The sequence below is a fragment of the Mesoplodon mirus genome (genome assembly GCF_964341445.2).
Source record: "Mesoplodon mirus genome assembly, chromosome: 11".
NCBI classification, from domain to species: Eukaryota; Metazoa; Chordata; class Mammalia; order Artiodactyla; family Ziphiidae; genus Mesoplodon; species Mesoplodon mirus.
In genome coordinates, this window is record NC_138987.1 from 87873351 (window position 1) to 87894245 (window position 20895).

Consider the following 20895-nt stretch of genomic DNA (forward strand, 5'->3'; position numbering starts at 1 on the left):
TATTTAATGTGATATAGATATTGCTGTATCACAAATATGCTTGAAAATTGTCCTATCTATAGTTCAACATAATTGGCCTGCTCTGCAATCATACAGTTGCACGCGTGTGTGCAATACAGATTTTAAAAAGGTTAAGAACTTCTGCTTCAAAGGACGGTTAAGACCCTGCAGACTTTCCCTCTCGGTGCTCTATTCCAAGAGATTCCCCCCTCCTTCTCTCCTCTTTCCCCGTCCGCCCTCCTCACGCCCCTCTTCCATCTGCCTGGCTTCAAATGCAAGGAACCTGGGAAGAGAAAGAGGGCAAAGAGGAAAACCTATGGCCAATTCTGCATCCCTTTTCTCCTCTCCCCTCAAATATGATTATTATTTATACTCACAGCCTCTAAATACATTTCCTCTCCTAAACTCTGAAGTGTCTTTTGTGACTCTTTGCTCCTTAAACCCTAACACCAATATCAGTGATAAAATGTCTAGGGTAGTCAGCGTGTCACTCTCAATTGGACAAATCATAGCTTTTTAATGCCCAAAGACCCACAACCTGTGTGGCTACACAACTGATAGAAGGGAGTCTATCAGACAAGGAGACAGTCGGATAGGGAGAGGTGGGCAGTAGAGGGAATGGGCTGGGAAGGGAGGTGGGCTGCAGAAAGAGTTTTTATTTCTCATCTTCCTAGTGTTGGAAGGAAAGAAGGAATGAATAAAGGAAAACACATACACATACACTCATACTTGGAGAAACCAGCACATAGGCTATGAAACTGCTCCGGGGAAGGAAGAAGAAAGAGTAAGACTGTGTCCCCATTGGAAGTGGGCCAGGAAGAAAAGAAGCACTGAGTGAATAGAGAACAGTGAAGATAGAGGACCTGCTGGTTAGTTCTTGGTACTAACTTGGTTAGTTCTCAAGCACCTAGTTCAGACTAAGAAGTGTCCAAATGGGAAGCCCAGGTTTGTTCCTATTCATATGGGTCTTCTCCCCAGCTTCCATGTACCCAGAACAAAACTCCACTGGAGACCCTATAGCAAGCCCAGGAGCCATCTGGCGAAGCTTAGAGCTAGAGAAAGAGGTTTCCATCACACCTGATTAAGAAGGGAGGGGGAAGGCAAAGGAGAATCCTTACAATGTTACAGTAGAGGGATGTATCTGCCCCCCAAAATACTGCAGATGAATTAAGTTTTCCAGTACTATCAGTATTACACATCATGAGTTGACTGATTTATCTACACATTATTTCTATGAGACAATGCACTTTTGCAAGTTCTAAACAAATGATTCATATAAAGTCTGAATATGACTCATGACAAAGAACTACGTTTATTAATTATGCACCAAAGCACCAAACAAATGTAGGAACAGAACATAAGAAAGTAAAAGTTTAAGAAATGATGAAAATATTGACAGGGGTAAACATCTTTAAAAAAAAAAAATAACAAGGAGTATTTTGATATTTTGTACAAATTTTAGTTGATTACACTTTATTATTAAAACCAGATACACATAGCGAAGCCAAGCTTAAATTCAGTATATAAATTCAATGCTTTAACATAAATTTTAAAACACACACAAATTGATTATTTTTCTATGCTATACCTCTTTAAAAATTTTTCAATGAAATGCCTTTTTTGTTTTTCATACACAAAACACATTCTCAATTAACCAGAAAATCAACATGAGGAATAGTATTTACATGATACAATGTTACTCTTTTAAAAGATGAAGCAAAAATTGTGTAGTTACAAGACATATAGAAAAATAAAACTAGAATTTCTTTGCTTCTGATGTATGAGTAAAATAGCTTTAGAAAAACATTTTGTTATTCTAGCAATTAATGTTCAAATAAGAATATTTTAAGCTCAAGCTGATGTAACAGCATCCTACTGCTATTTGAAAATACTGGGATGCGATGACACACCAAGACTGTAAACACTAGAAGGAAATGAAAAAGCCAGCTGCATTTTTCCAAAGTAATTGTGAACGTTGACCCTTCCATACTTACTACAGTACTTGTCTAATTACACTGTCTAGTTTTTCCCCCTATAATTTCAAGTATTATTTCATCACTACCTTGCTAACATAATACTTGGAACAAAATTTCTATCTAAATTTATTCACAAGTCCTACATTCTTAAAAGATGAAATGTTTAAGTGCTTTATTCTTTAAATTCACAAAGCAATCTGACAAGGAATATATCCTAAAACTGAAGGGTCGAATTAGAAAGTGCATAGAGAGACGGTGCCTTATAATTTTGGTTCCTTTAAATCTTAAAACATTGCAAGAAAAAAAAATATTGTCTTCACGGAAATGACTTGAAGGGATGAATTATGTCCAGCAATTTCATGTTCAAGAAAAATCTGTTTTACCCATAACTTACCCATTTTCTTTGCCTCAATAGAAAACATTTTCCCAGAAAGGTTCAATATAACACTTGTATATGGAAGGAGAGTTAAAATTAAATAGAAATCCATTTCTTATGGAAGAATAATGCATAAATTAGTGGTCATCACTTTAAAATCATCTACCAAGATGCTGGCAGAAAAAAAATCAGAGCTTGCCTAGCACATAGTAGGAGCTCACTAAGTATTTGTTAAGTAAAGCAATTTAATGTTTAAAAACTTTCCAGTGGGAGTAAATTGAAAGTTGGAGTAGCAACCTGTCCTCTCATTCAAATTACTTAAGTGTAAGTTCCATAATAAGGAAAAACATTAAACTAAAGTAAATGTATAATAATTCCATTTTATATTAAAACAAACTTGTATTTCAACATAAATACAAAGCAATTGCTAAAGCAATAAACCTAATTGTGAACTTCCTGTACTTTCCCAGAAATGATTGCATCATAGTACAATTGCTTTTAAAAGATCTCTGATTTACATCAGATGACTAATTTGGGGGGGGGGGCATTTACTTAAATGGAAGTGTACAAATTCATATTATGGAAACAAAAGTAAGATTACTTTTTGACCCCAGAAAAATCTACTCATTCTGTTCTTAAAAGGGATATCTAATTTGAATAATCAAGATTACATTTCTTTCCTTTGCCCTGAAGGAAAGTACATTCTCAGTGCTGTTTTGAAGCTGGCACACACATAACTCAATCTTGGTTAATTTCCAAAAGCACATATGTTATAGTAAATCCTCTTCTTTCAATGCCAAAAAGTTTTTGCTCCTAGAAATTGTTTCCCTGGCATATTCTCAACATATCAGTATCTCAATACCTGCTAATCCTAGAGAAGGAAGAGTAGCCAACACACTTTAGAAAGTAAAGGTTCCATTTTGAATCTATAAAAGGTTGACTTTCACTTTGTGCAAGACCCTATCTGTTAAATCTGAGAGTTTAAAATAGTGACCTTTGGTGCACATTGGAATCACAGAGTGGGAAAGGGGTATTGGCTGTGTGTTTTAATATGTAGCTAACTATTAAACTGTCTTCTCGGAACACATTAAGGATTTTCTTACAAATGAGGTTAACATTTCAGTCTTTGGAAAGACAGAGAAACATATTTTGGCCAATTCAGATGGAAGTTTTATGACATTTACTGAAGTGTTTTCCCAGTGAAAAACCAATGATTAACTCAAAATAAGCTATGAGAGAGAGAGAGAGAGATAAAATTTTGCTTTTCTCCTCCTTTCAAAAAATGAGGGTAAAATTGAAGAGTGAAAGAAAAAAATACCATAAAAAACACTTAAGTTTTCCTATATTCTTTCTTTAGGGAATATTCTGAACACTTCTAACATAAAATATTAATATGTTTCTATAACAAATCCTTTGATTTAAATGAAAGCAAAAACCTCACTGCTTTCTTTTATAAATACAAGCTATTATTATTATTAACACTATTATTACTATTGATTTTATTTTAGTATTTAGCCATAGAACATTCAAGTAGCAAAAAAATTATTTCTTAGGACACCATTAAAATTATAAAGGCTTTGCACCCTCCCACTAAATTTAATTTAAAAATACCTTACTATAAAATGTCAAAAATTTAAAATTCAAACTCATTGACACAGCAATACAACTGTGAACTTACCTAAAAAAAAAGTCCTAAGGAATTTATATTCAAGGATGTTTATCATAGAATTAAATTATTTTAACAAAAAGGATTAGAAAACTAACCACTGAAAATAGGAAATTAATGAAATACATTATGATACATCTATATAATACAATACTGTGTAGTCATTATAGAGTAAGAAATTGTCACTAGTGGGGCTGAAAGCATAGGAACTTTTTCCGTCCTCTTACACCCCTTTATATAAACTGCCTGAATTTATCATCAGCATGTATTGCTTTTCCAGTAATTACTAGAAAGATGTAGAAGACAATTTATTTAATAGAAAAATTGTAGACATATTAATGGAATCAAGTTATGAATGTGTATACTATGATCCCAATTCCCTTATATGTATAAATGTGTAAGTAGAAAACTAAAAATATGTCAACAGTTTGTATATGTGGATGGTAGAGTATAGGTATTTTTTTGGTATTAATTTTCTATATTTCCCAGTAGGAGCATTTCTTTTACACTCAGAAACAAAATTTTATTTCACATAATATATTGTTATGCCCCATTTGGCTGCCATATAATAAATAAAGCTAAAAATTCTTTGGCTTAAAAGAAAAGGAATAATTTATGATTTGGCCTACAAAATCGTACAAGGTAAATGATGATAATGATGACAGGAATGGGGAGGAGGTGATTCTCCAAGTGTCCAATAGCAAGGACTTTATCTGAAAAAAATGAACAATACTGGGATTATAGTATATCTCTATGTCATACAATAAATAAATTTAGAAGAAAGCACTATATTACAAAAAGATGTTTATAATATACACTAAAAAAATAGATTTAACAGAGTGAAATTAAGTCCATGGATGACAGATACATAATATGTAATGTATAAGAGATATGTGGGGAACCTATCACTAAACAAATCACAGAAGCCAACTATGCCCTATTGGTAAATCACCTTAATCCCACTATAGACAGATTATCAGCTGAAGGAGTCACATCAACTTGCTATAATAAACAGCCTTCTACTACCAATTACACAAAAATTGTTATGTATGAACACTGCTACATACACACTACATAAAAAATGGACTCACCAAGGCCTTTGACACATCCCTCAAGGCCTTGTGTAGATTTGAGACTAAGAAATACTTCAAATACTTTGGGTAGTAATTTCAACTGTTCAAATTAAAAGTTTTCATTTACTCATACCTGACTTTCTTTGAACTGAAACTTTTAACCTATGCTAATTTGCACAACATTAATGGCTTTAAGAGAATGCTAATATTTAATTAGTACAATGTCCAGAAAAGACATTTGAACAGTAAGCTTAAAATGGAGGTTATTCATTACTGAAAGTAATGTTATTTTGGAACTAAGTGAACTACATAGAGTTTTAAATGAAATGTTGAACAATGGAATACTATGCAGAGGCTAACATTTTAATGACTCTACAGAAGTGTAAGAAAATGTTACAGCAACCATCTAGTGAAAACAGCAGATTACTAAAGGATACAAAGATTATGGCTATAGCTAGATGAAAATGGATGATGGTGAAATTGTGGGTAAATCTACTTTAAAAATTTTTTTTAATATTATGGATAAATCATTGTTTCAACTAAAAAAGATAAGGCAATTTTTCTAAGCCTAAATGCCCAGTTTGCTTCTTTTGAGATCCAGATTTTAAGCGAAGGGATAAAGAATAAAATTGAATGCACAGCTGTTTGCTTCTAGGAATACAAACAGGAGGAAATAAACAGAAGGAGGCTAATGCCTGTGAGACTGGGCTAACTACTTCATTCCCAGCTGTGTTTTAATTTGTATTACTAAACGGTAACAACCCCTTTTTATGACAGTCAGAGGCTGAGAATTTCCATTTGTGCCCAGCAAAAGTTAAAGGTGCACTAGAAAATACTTGGAGGGACTTCCCTGGCTGCGCAGAGGTTAAGAATCCACCTGCCAATGCAGGGGACATGGGTTCAAGCCCTGGTCTGGGAAGATCCCACATGCCGCGGAGCAACTGAGCCCGTGCGCCACCACTACTGAGCCCGCACGCCACAACTACTGAAGCCTGTGCGCCTAGAGCCCGTGCTCCGCGACAAGAGAAGCTGCAGCAATGAGAAGCCCACGCACCGCAACGAAGAGTAGCCCCCGCTCATCACAACTAGAGAAAGCCCGCACACAGCAACGGAGACCCAATGCAGCCAAAATTAATTGACTGATTGATTGATTGATTGATTTAAAAAAGAGATTACTTGGAATGTTAGCTTCAGTATTGTCTGGTTTATATTCTAAGTTGTACAACATCAGTTGAATTACTCAGGAGTTAATTCTAATTTAATGCCATTTAAAATCAGAAATGACAAAAGAGATGCCTCATCACTTACAAGTAACCTAAAATACAAGAAAGATGGGCAAGTTAAAAATCACACCTGATTTGCTGTGGTAAGATAATTAGGGAAATAATAAAGCAAGTCAGTACAGACTGAGGTCAGTTAATGCCACGGATCACAACTGCAAATGGCCCTGTTCTCTACCCTCCAAAAATGATACAAGATTTCTACTGTAGCCAGAGAAATCAGGGAGGCAGGGATATGTTCAGATGGAGACAAGGCAACACTACAGCAGGTGAATGTCTTCGTTTGAGCTACCTTAGACACTACTCTCTCTGTTAGTCTCTTAAATGGAGAACTGTAAGGTCAATGGAAGCCCAGAACCTATAAGAAATTCAAAACTTTACTAAAAAAGACATTCTTCAAGCTACCGATTTTTAATGCCATCAAGCATAAGACACTCCCTTTATACAGGACACCTGACTGTAAGAAAATACACTAATTTTCAACCAAATTTTATGGAATTTTTGTTTTTTCAGTTTCATTATAAACTTGACCCTAGGTTTATAGCAATAGCCATATTTGTTGAAATATGGAAGTATGGAAGTTTTTTTTTAAGCCGGTCATAAATATATATGATATTGGTTACATAAGATGATGAATAAATTCCATAGCTGGGTATCACAAATCTTCGACTGCTTCTTTTTTGATCTGGTGAATTTTAATAATCTGATCATCTATTAGTTATACTGTAAATGGAAGTTTTACCACAAAACTCAACTGCTAAAAGATCTTTTTGGGTAGGGTACAGCCCCACAACTGCCAACCCATCCCAAGTTTGAATTCCAACTCTGCCAGGTCTTTAAGGTTTGAGGTCCTCATTTTAAGGTTTCTGCATATATAAATGCTCAAAAACTGGTGGATAGGTCTGTAAAATGTATGCAGTAAATGATGTAAGGCAGATAAAACACTCACCAGAGTACCTGGACGTAGTGTTCCATAAACAGCAGATACTACATAAAACGAATAGACAAAAACTTAAAATACAAGTAAAAATGAAAGTTGTCTCTGATTCAAATAACTGTTTTCTCAAAATTTGAAAAAACAAAAAGCAAACCAAAAAATCTCCTCCCATTATTACCATGCAATGTGTTATCCCTAGCATCTGGCACCATACCTAGCAAACAGTAGGTATTAGATAAATATTGTTACATTACTAAATAATAACTATCAAAATCTATTATGAAATTCTGAGAATTTCTAGTTTGGAGACCTTGCCTATTTCACCTCTGCATCCCAGGGCCTGGCAGATTATGTAACATATTCAGTTAATTTCATCTTTTCTCATGCAATTAAAAATTAATTTGAATTCGTAAAACTTCTGACTTGTAATTTAACTCAATGTAAGGGCTTTTGTGTTTGGACTACAACATATGTAAGGGAAAGGGCCAAGTCTGTCTGGTTAATTATTCCCAATAGATGCTCAATGTTTGACAGAAATTAGGGGCTCAAATACTTAAATAAATGCATGAATTTTCACGTTCTGTAAAACAGGGGAACAGAACCATAATTCCTAACCAGAGGTCAGACCAAACAAATGTTTGAGAAGGCTATAATGAAAATATTACTGCTGGAAGCTCTGTTTTAAGAAAAAGTCTTAAACTATGTCAATTATTTGTCAATAAAGCTAGAACAAAGAAAAGAAGAAGTCTTAGAAGCTGATCACCTTAAGGAACTAACAGCAGTGGTATTATTTTAGATCCAAGAAGCATTTACTCTAAATGGCATACTGGATTTTTGGGTGCCTTCTTACCAAGACCGAAACATAAGAATTCAGTGTCATATATAGTTTCACCAATAACACATGGTTTTTACCTGAGAAACTCCATACAACCAACTTTCTAAAGTAAAGAGCCAACTTTCCACACTGCTCTATAAAAATCTCCAATTACTTCCTGTTCTGTTTCACAGAAGTTGTAATGACTGGCTTGGCTCCATTCCCTAAAGGAAAGAAAACAAAGCAAGGAAAGGCTCCTATCTAACCTTTTGATCCCTCTGCCAATTAGAGAACATGCTCCCAGGGAGGTCCCTGCAATACTAACCTTGAGAGACAATAACTGATATAGGAAACCTCAAAAAGCAAGATTCTAAAATGGAAAGTACTTCCTAATACAAATAATCCTTTCAAAAAGCAAACATAAGTACTAATTATAAAAATTACCTTCTCTGTACACCTGGGTCTGCCTATATCAACTATTACGGAGAGAAGGATGGTTCATTCAATGTACACTTTTCAGGAATGTCTCTGAAGATAAAGAAGATCTTCCATCAGAGATGAGTTAGCTTCAGAGAGCCATGTGAGTTGTTTCAGGGTGTATTAGGATACTTGGGACAGTAGGTGTTATCACACTCAGTGCCACAGAAGCCAGAAACTGTCACAATTTTTCCCCATGTGTTTGATTTATTATGAGGATTAGGAGAAGTAATTCTATCTCTGATAGAATCTTGTCGCCTAAGTACATGAACCCTTTGCAATCTTGTGTGCAGCGCACTAACAAATTTTAAAGATTAATGATATTGTATGCCCGAGACTATGATTCACTCTTTTAAACTGTTATCTTCTTTTGCGGAAGAAAACATATTCCACTTGATTCTAAGTAGGTTACATTTGAAGTCCTGATACGGGGGATTCCAAAGCTTACTAAAAAATCTACAGATCCCCAAACTGCAGTAATCAGGTAGATGTCTGACTAAAGACTAATAGAACAGTACACAAATGGGACCTGAAGAAAAACTAAGGTTTAAGGACTTAATAAGAAAGAATCTTGCTTTCTTCCATTCCTGGCAGGGGCTCTCTTACTAGATGGAGTTGGGTTCATTATTCAGAAGCATCTAATAAAAAGCATTTTTATTGAATCTCATGACCAAAACAAGTTCAGAACTGTCTGGACTTCCATCTTACCAGGCAAAAAGTTGATAATATAAAAACACACTTCAGTTATTTTACATAGAGCTTCTGAGATCTTCCCAGTATGTGACAACGAGCTTTCAGATAAGTACCAAGAGTTCCTATGCACACCTTTAAAATAATCTGTTTAAAGACAGGCAATTCTGTCCACTTGCATACCTCCAGTAGTATTCCTTCCTGCTTTTCTGACTGCTCCTTTACTGCTTCTCCCCCCTTTGCTTCATTTTCCACTCTATGCTTCAGCCATGCTTGTATGAACCCAGAGGGTTAGCCCAATACTGACATACAAAGAAAGGGGTTTCTCACTCTTACCTAACATTGATTTAACACCAATATATAATGTTGGGGCATACGAACCCCTCAGGACAAAGCCTATCATTTCTCTGTGCCCACAAGGTACAGACCTTAGAACAGAAGTCACTTGATGTTGCCTGGTGTCCTGATAAAAAATGACATGTTATTTTAAATCACTGAAAGCCAGTATAAATATCAGACTATTAACAGAAGATTCTAGTGTTTAAGTCTAAAAAACACACCAAACACTCTGCTTCCACCAATAAGTACAAACAAAAAAAAGTGAAAAGCATTTAACCAACATATTTAACTCCTCTCACTAAACAAAGATCAGTACTCTTCTTTAGAATAACTTCTTCCAAAAAAAAAAAAAAAGAATAACTTCTTCCAAAATTATGAAGGGATTTTATCAGGCTTTTCCTCTAATAACCTCTTACTGAACTTGTGGTGCATATTGAAATCTATCTTTCTTGTAAAGCCAACTACTGAGGGGAAAATTTGTTATCTACTACTAAGTATTTTGGGTCTAATGTAAAAGACAATATATGTATTACCCTTTTAAACACTCTTCTCTAAGAAAAAAGGCAAAAGTAGAAAGTATAAAAGAGGAAAGCACAAAATAAGAAAGCAGAAATAATTTTAAATATACCAGTAATCACAACAAATATAAACTAAATTTCCAGATTAAAAAATTTTTGTTAAAGCTGGTATGATATATTAAAATCAGACAAATAAGCAAGACCATAAGTATAAACGGAGGTAGAGGTCAACTCCCCAGGATAAAATGTTGACTTCATTCTGATGACATAGTCTACACTTAACAAAACATAACAATTCTACACTTAAATGCATCCTAATAATGTAATTTCAAAACTTAAAGAAAAAAAAACAAATAGAACTTCACAGAGAAAATGAAAAGTCATCACAACAGTCAAAAATTATTAATATACCTTTCTCAGCAACTGACTCCAATCTCACGCAAACTTTTCCAGGACACAAAAAGTGGAATACCTTCCAACTCATTTTTTGAGGCTAGAACAACCTTGATTTCAAAGCCAGACAATGACAGTACAGAGAGGGAATTTACAAGGCAATTTCACTTATTATCCCAAATGGCAAAGTCCTAAACAAAATATTAACAGGCCCAATGGAGCAATGTGTAAAATAGAAGGTACATCATGACCAAGTTGGGTTTACTCCAAGAATGAAAGGTTGGCTTACCATTAACAAGTGTAGTAAACAAAATTCACACTAATTTGCTGAGTTAGCAAATTTTTAAAAATTCATCTAAATGGATGCAGAAAAAATATTTGGTAAAATTTAACACTCACTCCTAATAAAAGTTCTTACCAAACTAGGAATAGCAGAGATTTTTCTTAACCTAGAAAGAATACCCTCCAAAAATCTTCATTAAATATCATTCTTAATGGTAAAATTAGAAGCAGTTATTTTTAAGTCAGAGCTGTGGTTGCTTCTATTAATTCTTATCATTGTACTGGAGATACTAACCAGAAACATAAAGAAATACAAAGGGTAAAATGGAAAAAGATAAAAGGACTGGAAAGAAAAAAAAATCTGCCATGACTTACAGAAGATTGATAAACAATTATATATTCATCAAAAGATCCCTCAAAAAAAAGTGAAGGCAGGGCTTCCCTGGTGGCACAGTGGTTAAGAATCCGCCTGCCAATGCAGGGGACACGGGTTCGAGCCCTGGTCTGGGAAGATCCCACATGCCGTGGAGCAACTAAGCCCACGCGCCACAACTATTGAGCCTGCACTCTAGAGCCCGCGAGCCACAACTACTGAGCTCAGGCACCATAACTACCAAAGCCTGTGCGTCTAGAGCCCGTGCTCTGCGAAGAGAAATTATGGCAATGAGAAGCCCACGCACCGCAATGAAGAGTAGCCCCTGCCTGCCGCAACTAGAGAAAGCCTGCATGCAGCGACGAAGACCCAACACAGCCAAAAATAAATAAATAAAATAAATAAATTTATCAAAAAACAAGTGAAGGCAACAAAAGCACTAATTGGAAAAGATACATGCACCCCAATGTTCATAGCAGCGATAGCAGCACTATTTACAACTGCCAAGACATGGAAGCAACCTAAGTGTCCAGCAGCAGATGAGTGGATAAAGGAGATGTGATTCTATATACATACACACACAGGCACACACACATCCACAATGGAATACAACGCAGCCATAAAAAAGAATGAAATTCTGTCATTTACAACAACATGGATGGACTTGGAGGGTATTATGCTAAGCGAGATAAGTCAGACAGAAAGACAAGCACTGTATACTATGATTTATATGTGGAATCTAAAAAATAAAACAAACTAGTGAATATAACAAAAAAGAAACAGATTCAGAGATGGAGAAAAAACTAGTAGTTATCAGTAGCCAGAGGAAAGGAGAGAGGGACAAGATACATGTAGATTAAGAGATATAAACTATTATGTATAAAAATAAGCTACAAGGATATACTATACAACACAGGGGATATAGCCAATATTTTGTAATAACTATAAAGGGAGTATAACCTTTAAAAAAAGTGAAGGCAAGATACAAACCCAAAGAGTAGATTTGCAAAAGATTACTATCTATGTTTAATAAAGAAAAAAAAGTCCTCAAAATCCAAAGAAAAAAGACACAAAGAAAAGTAGACAGGGCTTCCCTGGTGGCGCAGTGGTTGAGAGTCTGCCTGCCGATGCAGGGGACACGGGTTCGTGCCCTGGTCCGGGAAGATCCCACATGCCGCGGAGCAGCTGGGCCCGTGAGCCATGGCCGCTGAGCCTGCGCGTCCGGAGCCTGTGCTCCGCAACGGGAGAGGCCACAACAGTGAGAGGCCCGCATACCGTAAAAAAAAAAAAAAAGAAAAGAAAAGTAGACAAAAGATATAAGCACATTTCCCAGAGGAAGAAACATGAATATACAATGAATCTAATAAAAGATACTTAATTTCATTAACCTGGGAAATTCAAAGTAAAAGCCACAATTAGGAAACATTTGACAACCACCAGACTGGCAAAAATGTAAAAGTTGGACGATATGAAGTGCTGACAAAGATATGAAGCAATAAAAACTCATATACTGCTGGAGGGAGTACAATAGTACAACCACTTTGGAAAATAATTTAGATTTATTCAAAGAAGTCGAAACACACCTTACCACCTCGATTATACTCCTAGTGATATGTTTGAGAGAAACTTGCAAATGTGCATGAGGAGACATACGATAATGCTCACATTAAGCCATAAAATAAAGAGCAAACACATGTCCACCAATGGATAATGTTTGTATTGTAGTATAATCATACACTGAACACAGTCATAAAAATGAACCACATCAATTTGGGATGAATCTCACAAATAATTATGTTTAACAAAATAAGCAAATCACATACAGAATGTCTTCACTTTTATGAAGTTATAAGAAGAAGCTGGGGAAATTAAGCCATGAATTGTATATGGACTCAAACATATGTGGTTAAAATTTAAAGAAAACCATTGGAATGTTATAAACACTCAGGATGGTGGTTGCCCATGGGGGCAAGGGGTAGGGGGAATGACAGAGAACTGGCATCAAGGAGGGGCAAGAGGGGGCTCCAAAGGTCTGAGACTTGTTCTCTTTTTAAAGCTGAGTATCTGGTGCAGTGATCAACCATCGTATTTTTCTTTATGTCAGACAAATGTTATACTCATTTGGTATGTATCAAATTTTTCATAATTAAATAAAACACATACTCAAAAAAGAAGTTTAAAAAAGTACTTAGCATCAGACACAAGTAGTAGTAAAATAAGCATTTGTCTATTGTCTAAACCCACAGAGTTTAGACAATTTGTTGCTATGTAAAATAAACTCACCTGTATTGCACAAGCAGACAATTTAAATTCTGTACATTATTTTAACCTGCCTTGCTCGTTTCAGTGGAACAAGTCTGACCAAAGGGTTAAAAGGCAAGAAACTAATTACTATTAATTATTCTTTATGTTACAGAGTCCCTATTTATGAGCTTATAGTCAAAAGTTTTTCCTAAAATTACTGCCAGGTGGTTCTGGGACTTTGTAAGATCTTCCACTGCTGTCATTCCTACTTTGTTGCCTATTACGCAACTTCGTGGTTTAAAGATTATGAAATTCTGCTCTGGTTCACCACACAGTTTGGACTTTCAAAATGACTAACAGCAAAAAGAAGAGATTAAATATTTACATTTAAAATATCTACTTTGATTAATACCTATGTGAAAAACTTTATGACCAAAAAATAGATTAAAATACTAATCTGAAAATCCTAATCCTCAGATTTTAGATGATAAATAGCGCTACATAAATTGATTAAATCATTGGCCTTTAGTATATGCATATATCATTGTTTCACATTTTTTAATAGTTTACATTTAGAAAATGCCATTTCTAATTTTAAAAGATACTTAAAATATTCTGAAAAACCTACCATGAAAATACTGAAGTAATAAATGAGGACACATCTGTTTAGAACTCATGTAAACTGCCATGAGCTCCACCTAAAATCCCTGCACACAGGCAGAGCCCACAACTTCCAGGCTGACCACTACCCTTGGCCAAATGAGTCACGGCCTCTTGTCTGGTTAGTCCCAGGGTCACTTTTCTCTAAGATTCTACTGAAACTAAATCCATCAAGCCTCTCAATGCCCAAGTTCATACCATCTCCAGTCCCTTTCCCAATCCATCCCTGCTGGGTCTGTCCAGGCTTTGCTCAGTCTGTGCCTGATTTAGCCTCCACTCGGCCTCTGTCTTGTAAAGAAACTTCCTGGGGAAGCGGTGCTCCGTTGTTAGCAAACCTCTCCTCAAAGCATTACCCCCAATAGCCTGGCTGTTAAGGACTTCCCCCTAAGGACACCAGCTGTCCTGCTGCACCCTCTCAAACAACAGCTGTCAATTCCCCCCTCCTCAAGGTCCTTCAACCACTTGAGCCATTCATTTCCTTAATCCCAGGACCCCATCGTGCCCATAACCTGGCACATGATCTGAAATTACCAGCGCATCAGCGATCATACTGCATCAACACGACCCCCAGACTCCAGCATGCATGTCTTACTACTCTCCCTCTGTGGGGTCTCTGGTCTTGGGAGAATCTCTGTTCTAGTTCATCAGATTCCTTCTTGCTCCACTTCCTTCGTTCCCAGCCTGAAATCCAACAGTCTAACATTTCAACAAATCAATCTTACTCTAAACTCTCCTGCTCATCTGTCTTTCATCGCATTCATCTGGAAAAACCCTTGGTGGCTCCAACTATTCATTTTCTCTGAGCTCCCACTGCCCACGACCCTCCCTAAAGGTTCCATAAACACTTAATGAGTGTCTACAATGCACCAGAGACATAGCACATAACACGCTGTGTTTTACTGAGCTGCGGACTTGTTTAATCACAGAATTTTTATTATAAATATTCAACAAATCTCTATTGAGCATCTGCTAAGGAGAGGAAGGCACTCTTCTAAGCTCTGGGAATTCAGCAGTGAACAGGTCAGAGGAGGTCCCTGCTCTTGGGAAGCTTACATCTCAGTGAGGGGAGACAAATAACCAAAAAGTATATGAACAAGAATTTGAGCCAGTGCTAAGTACCAGGAGGAAAATAAAACATGGGAGGTAATATGACAGCAAGTGCCTGGTCAATGGATTCTGGATATGGTAGGACAGGGGAGGTTATATACTTGAAAGAGCTTTCTTAAATACACTGAAACCTACAATATCTTCGCCACACCCCACAACTGAGGCACTAGGACCCATTCTGAACCTTAGAATGACAAAGCCCAGGAAGACTACCAAACCAACTAAACACATCATGAAAAGGGAAAAAAAAAAATAACCCTGCTCTATAGGAGTTAGGAACTAACTGATTTAATAAAGAAGAGATTTACACACACAGGTCCACTTAATTTTCTACATAGCTGAAGCACATGATCAGCAGTGTGACCAAGACCAAGTGTAATCCCCTATTGGAGACAGAGGAACCATGAACTTCAAATGGGTTCAGTAAATTTAGGGGCACATGTTCTATACAGATTACAAAAAGGTTCCAACTCTCCACCTCTCCCAACATCCACAACCTTTGTTTTTCTTGTTTGTTTGTTTGTTAATTTTTTTAATATAGTTGATTTACAATGTTGTGTTAATTACTGCTGTACAGCAAAGTGACTCAGTTATACATATATACATTCTTTTCCATTATAGTTTATCACAGGATTTTTTTTTTTTTTTTTTTTGCGGTACGCGGGCCTCTCACCGTTGCGGCCTCTCCCATTGCGGAGCACAGGCTCCAGACGCGCAGGCTCAGCGGCCATGGCTCACGGGCCCAGCCACTCTGTGGCATGTGGGATCTTCCCAGACCGGGGCACGAACTCGTGTCCCCTGCATCGGCAGGCAGACTCTCAACCACTGCGCCACCAGGGAAGCCCTATCACAGGATATTCAATATAGTTCCCTGTGCCATACAGTAGGACCTTGTTGTTTATCCATTCTATATATACCAGTTTGCATCTGCTAATCCCAAACTCCCACTCCACTCCTCTCCCCCAGCAACCCCTCCACCTCTGGGCAACCACCAGTCTATTCCCTATGTCCGTGGTTCTGTTTCTGTTTCATAGATAGGTTCACTTGTGTCATATTTTAGGTTCCACATATAAGTGATGTCATATGGCATTTATCTTTCTCTTTCTGACTTACTTAGTATGATAATCTCTAGTTGCATCCATGTTGCTGCAAATGGCATTACTTCATTCTTTCTTTATGGCTGAGTAGTAGTCTATTGCATATATATACCACATCTTCTTTATCTATTTGTCTGTCGATGGACATTTAGGTTGTTTCCACGTCTCAGCTATTGTGAATAGTGCTGCTACGAACATAGGGTGCATGTATTTTTGAATTATAGTTTTGTCTGGATATATGCCCAGGAGTGGGATTGCTGGATCATATGGTAGTTCTACTTTTAGTTTTCTGAGGAACCTCCACACTGTTTTCCACAGTGGCTGCACCAACTTACATTCCCACCAACAGTGTGGGAGGGTTCCCTTTTCTCCACACCCTCTCCAGCATCTGTTATTTGTAGACTTTTTAATGATGGCCATTCTGACAACATTTGCAATGTGATTTTTCAACTTCCCTCAAAAGATGGAGTCTATCTCTCCACTCCTTGAATTCGAGCTGGCCTTGAGACTTTCTTTGGCCAATGGAAAGCAGTGCATGAAGTGACGCTGCCCCAATTCTGAGCCCAGGCCTCAAGAGACCTGGAGCACTAAGGCTCACATGTTTGGACACCTGCCTTCATCACAAGAGCAAGCCTGGGCAAGCCTACTGGGAATGAGACCATGCAAGAGAGTCCAGTCATTCCCACCATCTCAGAAAAGACCATCTTAGACCAGCCAAGATCAGCAGAGCCTCCTGCTTGACCCACAGCTGATCTCAGACAAGAATAAATGCAACAGAAACTAGAGGAATTGCCCAGCCAACCCAGGGACCTGTGCTCAGTAATATACCGTGATTATTTTAAGCCTCGGAGTGTGGGGACAGTTTGTTATACAGCAGTAACTGACACAGCAAGATTAATCATATCTATTCAACTTGAATAATCTATTACATTTCTTCTGTAATGTTTTTGAGGAATTGAAGCCAAAAATTGTGAAATATTTTAATCTCAGGGTCTTCTGCAAGAAGGCTTTAATAGCAGGCTGGGTAGATACAGAAAGGATGTAGAACCCCATCAAAAGATTTTATTTCTCTTACCAATAATACTGCCTGTTTCCAATTCAGAGTTTCTTTTGCAGCTCCACTGAGAAAGGAACAGCAGCTGGACTGAAAATCAGTCACATAAGAATAAAGGGGGTGGGGGGTAGGGGTGGGGGCCTGACTTGACATAGTAGAAATCTAGATTATTAGGTAAATGTTCAAAATGGACATGGAATTCCTCTGTGTAAGAAAAAAAAAAGTGCTTTTATCATTCTTTTCTGAAATACAGAAATTCCTCAGTGTGAACTATTTCTGAGAAATACATCTATTCTTCCAAATATACAAAGGATTTCATTTGTTTTTTGCACACTGTCTTCTACCCCTCCAAGAGTTTTAAGTAAGTTTTTGAAAGTAGATATAATAAGTAAGCATGCCACCGCCCCTTCCCACTCATCTGGGTGAGCATAAAAGGTTTAGTGAGTTGAACTGGGCTAGATCTGTCCTGCTTTCTACCCCATGGGGTTGTTATGAGAATCAAAGGAGAGGGAAGGAGGGGAGAGTATTCAGAAGGAATGTGACCTCGCCTGGCCCACTGCCCACAGCTCAGTCCCAGCCTACTCAGGCCACTACTGGTCATGGGCCGGCCTGGCCAGCCAGCAGCACGGGCCTGAGAGCACCTGTTTTCCAGCACCGTTGCAGAGCCTGAGTGTCAATACTTGTAAAATATTTCAAACCTATATATTTACATCGCTGCAATCCCAATTTTCTTATTCTTTTTTATTAATGATAAGGGGTTCAGTTCTTTTATTTCTCCTCCCTCCATCCACTACCTTCTACAGACAATAATAATTTATTTTAGTTAAATTCATTTACTTTTTAAAAAAATTATAAAACACATTTCTTAAAAACAGCATTATCCACGTTCAAAACTGCCTTTTCATCATCACTCCTGGGTTCGCTGTATCATACACCGCCTTCCTCATAATGCAGTTCCACCGCTTACATGAGAGACCCTACCGTTACAATGCCTTGAGTTCTTCACTACCTTGGAGAATATATTCATGCCAGCTCCTGCCTTTTCTCTGCAGCCCTGGACAACAGCTACTTTACTCTGTCAAGAAAGTCTTCCTTAGTGCCACTGGGTATTTCATAAATAAGCTGATTTCTAATTCCTAAATCACAGGGCTTTCTTAAATAGAAAACTTTTTTTTTTTTTTTTGTGGTACTTGGGCCTCTCACTGTTGTGGCCTCTCCCGTTGTGGAGCACAGGCTCCGGACATGCAGGCTCAGCGGCCATGGCTCACAGGCCCAGCCACTCCGCGGCATGTGGGATCTTCCCGGACCGGGGCATGAACCCGTGTCCCCTGCATCGGCAGGCGGACTCTTCAACCACTGCGCCACCAGGGAAGCCCCAATAGAAAACATTTTAAAATCCAAATATGTATATTATTAAATGTACATACACTATCAACAACAAAACTTACTGACCATCATGTGTAATAGTTTCTACCTTCAAGAAGTTTAAAATCTGCACACGATGAAGACTTGAAATATTTCTGAACCACAATTAGTAGGCCAGCCATTTTCAACTGTTTTCCAGCATAAACGATCCTGAAGTATGTTGTCTTATATACCCAATGTTATGACCTTGCAAAATAAATATCCAGGTATTTCACATGTACCCCATGTTTTACAGTTTTTCAAAGTTTATTCACATAGATTAACTCACATCATAAGCCTATAAAGTAGGCAAGACAAGGACCACCCTCTCCATTTTACACATGAAGAAACTGGTTCTTAGTGAGAGTAAGCAATTTTCTCCAAGTTGTACGGTTAATAAAGGTAACAGAGCCAAGGTCTGACCCTTGGCTACTTTCCACTTCACCAGAGTACTCAGTGGCCAGGGGCTTACAGATATGCACACTGTGGTCACAGAACAGAGAGCGTGCTCTTCTTGGCCAACCTAACTGGCCTGGAAGGGGCCTAAATCATATTTCGCTCACAACTCCTGATTTCCTAGGTGAATGCACACTAGACTCTACACTGGGCTGTGGACAGGTTAGCACCCCTATTTACACTTATTGTTAAAACACAATAAAACAAGGAAAAAATAAGCTTTACTAAGATGTAAGACACAGACCGACAACAATACACGTATATAATCTATAAATAAAGACATATAATGAGAGTATATAACCAAAAATATTTTACTTATCAGGGTGCACAGCAAAAATACCTTGGAGAGCTCTACTAAGCTAACTGGCTCAGATATCAAAAATACAAAAAAGTACATAATGACATAAATCATTAAGAAAAATAACAACAGAAAAATAGAGAAAATATATGGAAGAGGCAATTTGTAGAAGAGCCTCAAATAGGCAACAAATAGAGGGAAAGATGACAAGCATGGCCAAAACCAACAACGTGCAAATTCAAACAAGATACCATTTTTGTCCATTAGATTACTCAAAACTTAAGGCTGGTAACACCAAGTGCTGACAAGGATACAGGAGACAATAATCCTACACACTGCATGATGCGAGGATAAGATGGTAAAGATTTTTTGGAAGTTGGCCTAACTGTAAACCACAAATAGTAAAACCACAAATTAATCTGAATGTGACTGTCAAAGGGCTCCAATAGTTGGACCAACTCCAATTCCAAAAGGAATTTAGGAGGGGAATGCCCTGTTTTCATTTGGGGCTTTCTGATTCATTATGTAGTTTTGCACAATGTGCCACTTTCTACCACTTTCCTATTTTTTGTGTGTGACTCCATGAACTTAATGAAAAATACTGCTTTTCATTAATCTTATAATTATGCATTTTAATCATTTCAATATGTTCAGACCCTATTTATGGTGTTTAGCAGGATTTTACTACGTTTATCAAAAGCTAAAATACATATACAGCCTAACTCAGCAATTTCCACATCTATTTTATAAAAACATTTGCATACGGCCACAGTTTATGTATAAGTATGTTCAAGACAACATTTTTAGAAACTGAGAAAAAAAAAGGAAAAACACTAAATGTCCAACTAAATAATTAATGTCCAGCTAAATAATTAATGAATATTTTGTAGCTACTGAAAGAACGGTGTTGACTTCTAAGTACTAATACGAAAAGATCTAAGGTATTAAATAAAAAGGAAAAGTCAAAGAATTGTACATATAGGGCAAGCTCATTTTGGTAAAAATAAATGAATGTATGCATGTATGCATGTATAGGTATGCAAAGAAGGGGGAGGAGGACACACACCAAACTGCTGACATACACAGAACCTCCTCTGGGGGAGCGGAGTATGGGGTGAGAGGGAAAAGCATGAAAGAGACTCCACACTACTGTATCAGGAGGAATAGTAACATTTTCCTATAAGTCTCCCACGGAATGCCTGTTAGGAACCGGGCTGCACAGCAGGAGGCGAGCAGCGGGCGAGCGAGGGAAGCTTCATCTGCCGCTCCCCATCGCTCGCGTTACTGCCTGAACCACACCCCCACCCCGTCCGTGGAAAGGCTGTCTTCCATGAAAGGGGTCCCTAGTGCCAAAGAGGCTGGGGACCACTGGCATAGGCCA

At 37.4% G+C, this 20895-nt stretch overlaps 1 protein-coding gene across 8 annotated transcripts in view; it reads right to left on the reverse strand.

Moving 5' to 3' along the window:
• Positions 1 to 20895, reverse strand: part of PLEKHA5 (pleckstrin homology domain containing A5) — a 236646-nt gene that overhangs the window by 200069 nt on the left and 15682 nt on the right. For 2 of the 8 annotated variants that reach the window (XM_082636507.1, XM_082636508.1), the window contains exon 1: positions 10558 to 11258. The exons of 5 other annotated variants lie outside the window; for them this stretch is intronic. Coding sequence is in view for 1 of the 3 variants with exons in the window: in XM_082636503.1 (XP_082492629.1) it covers positions 4728 to 4731 (4 nt within the window). In the remaining 2 variants the exon portion in view is untranslated. Of the gene's footprint in view, positions 1 to 4052; positions 4732 to 10557; positions 11259 to 20895 lie in introns of those variants that run through there. One more of the 8 variants, XM_082636503.1, reaches the window with a different exon arrangement.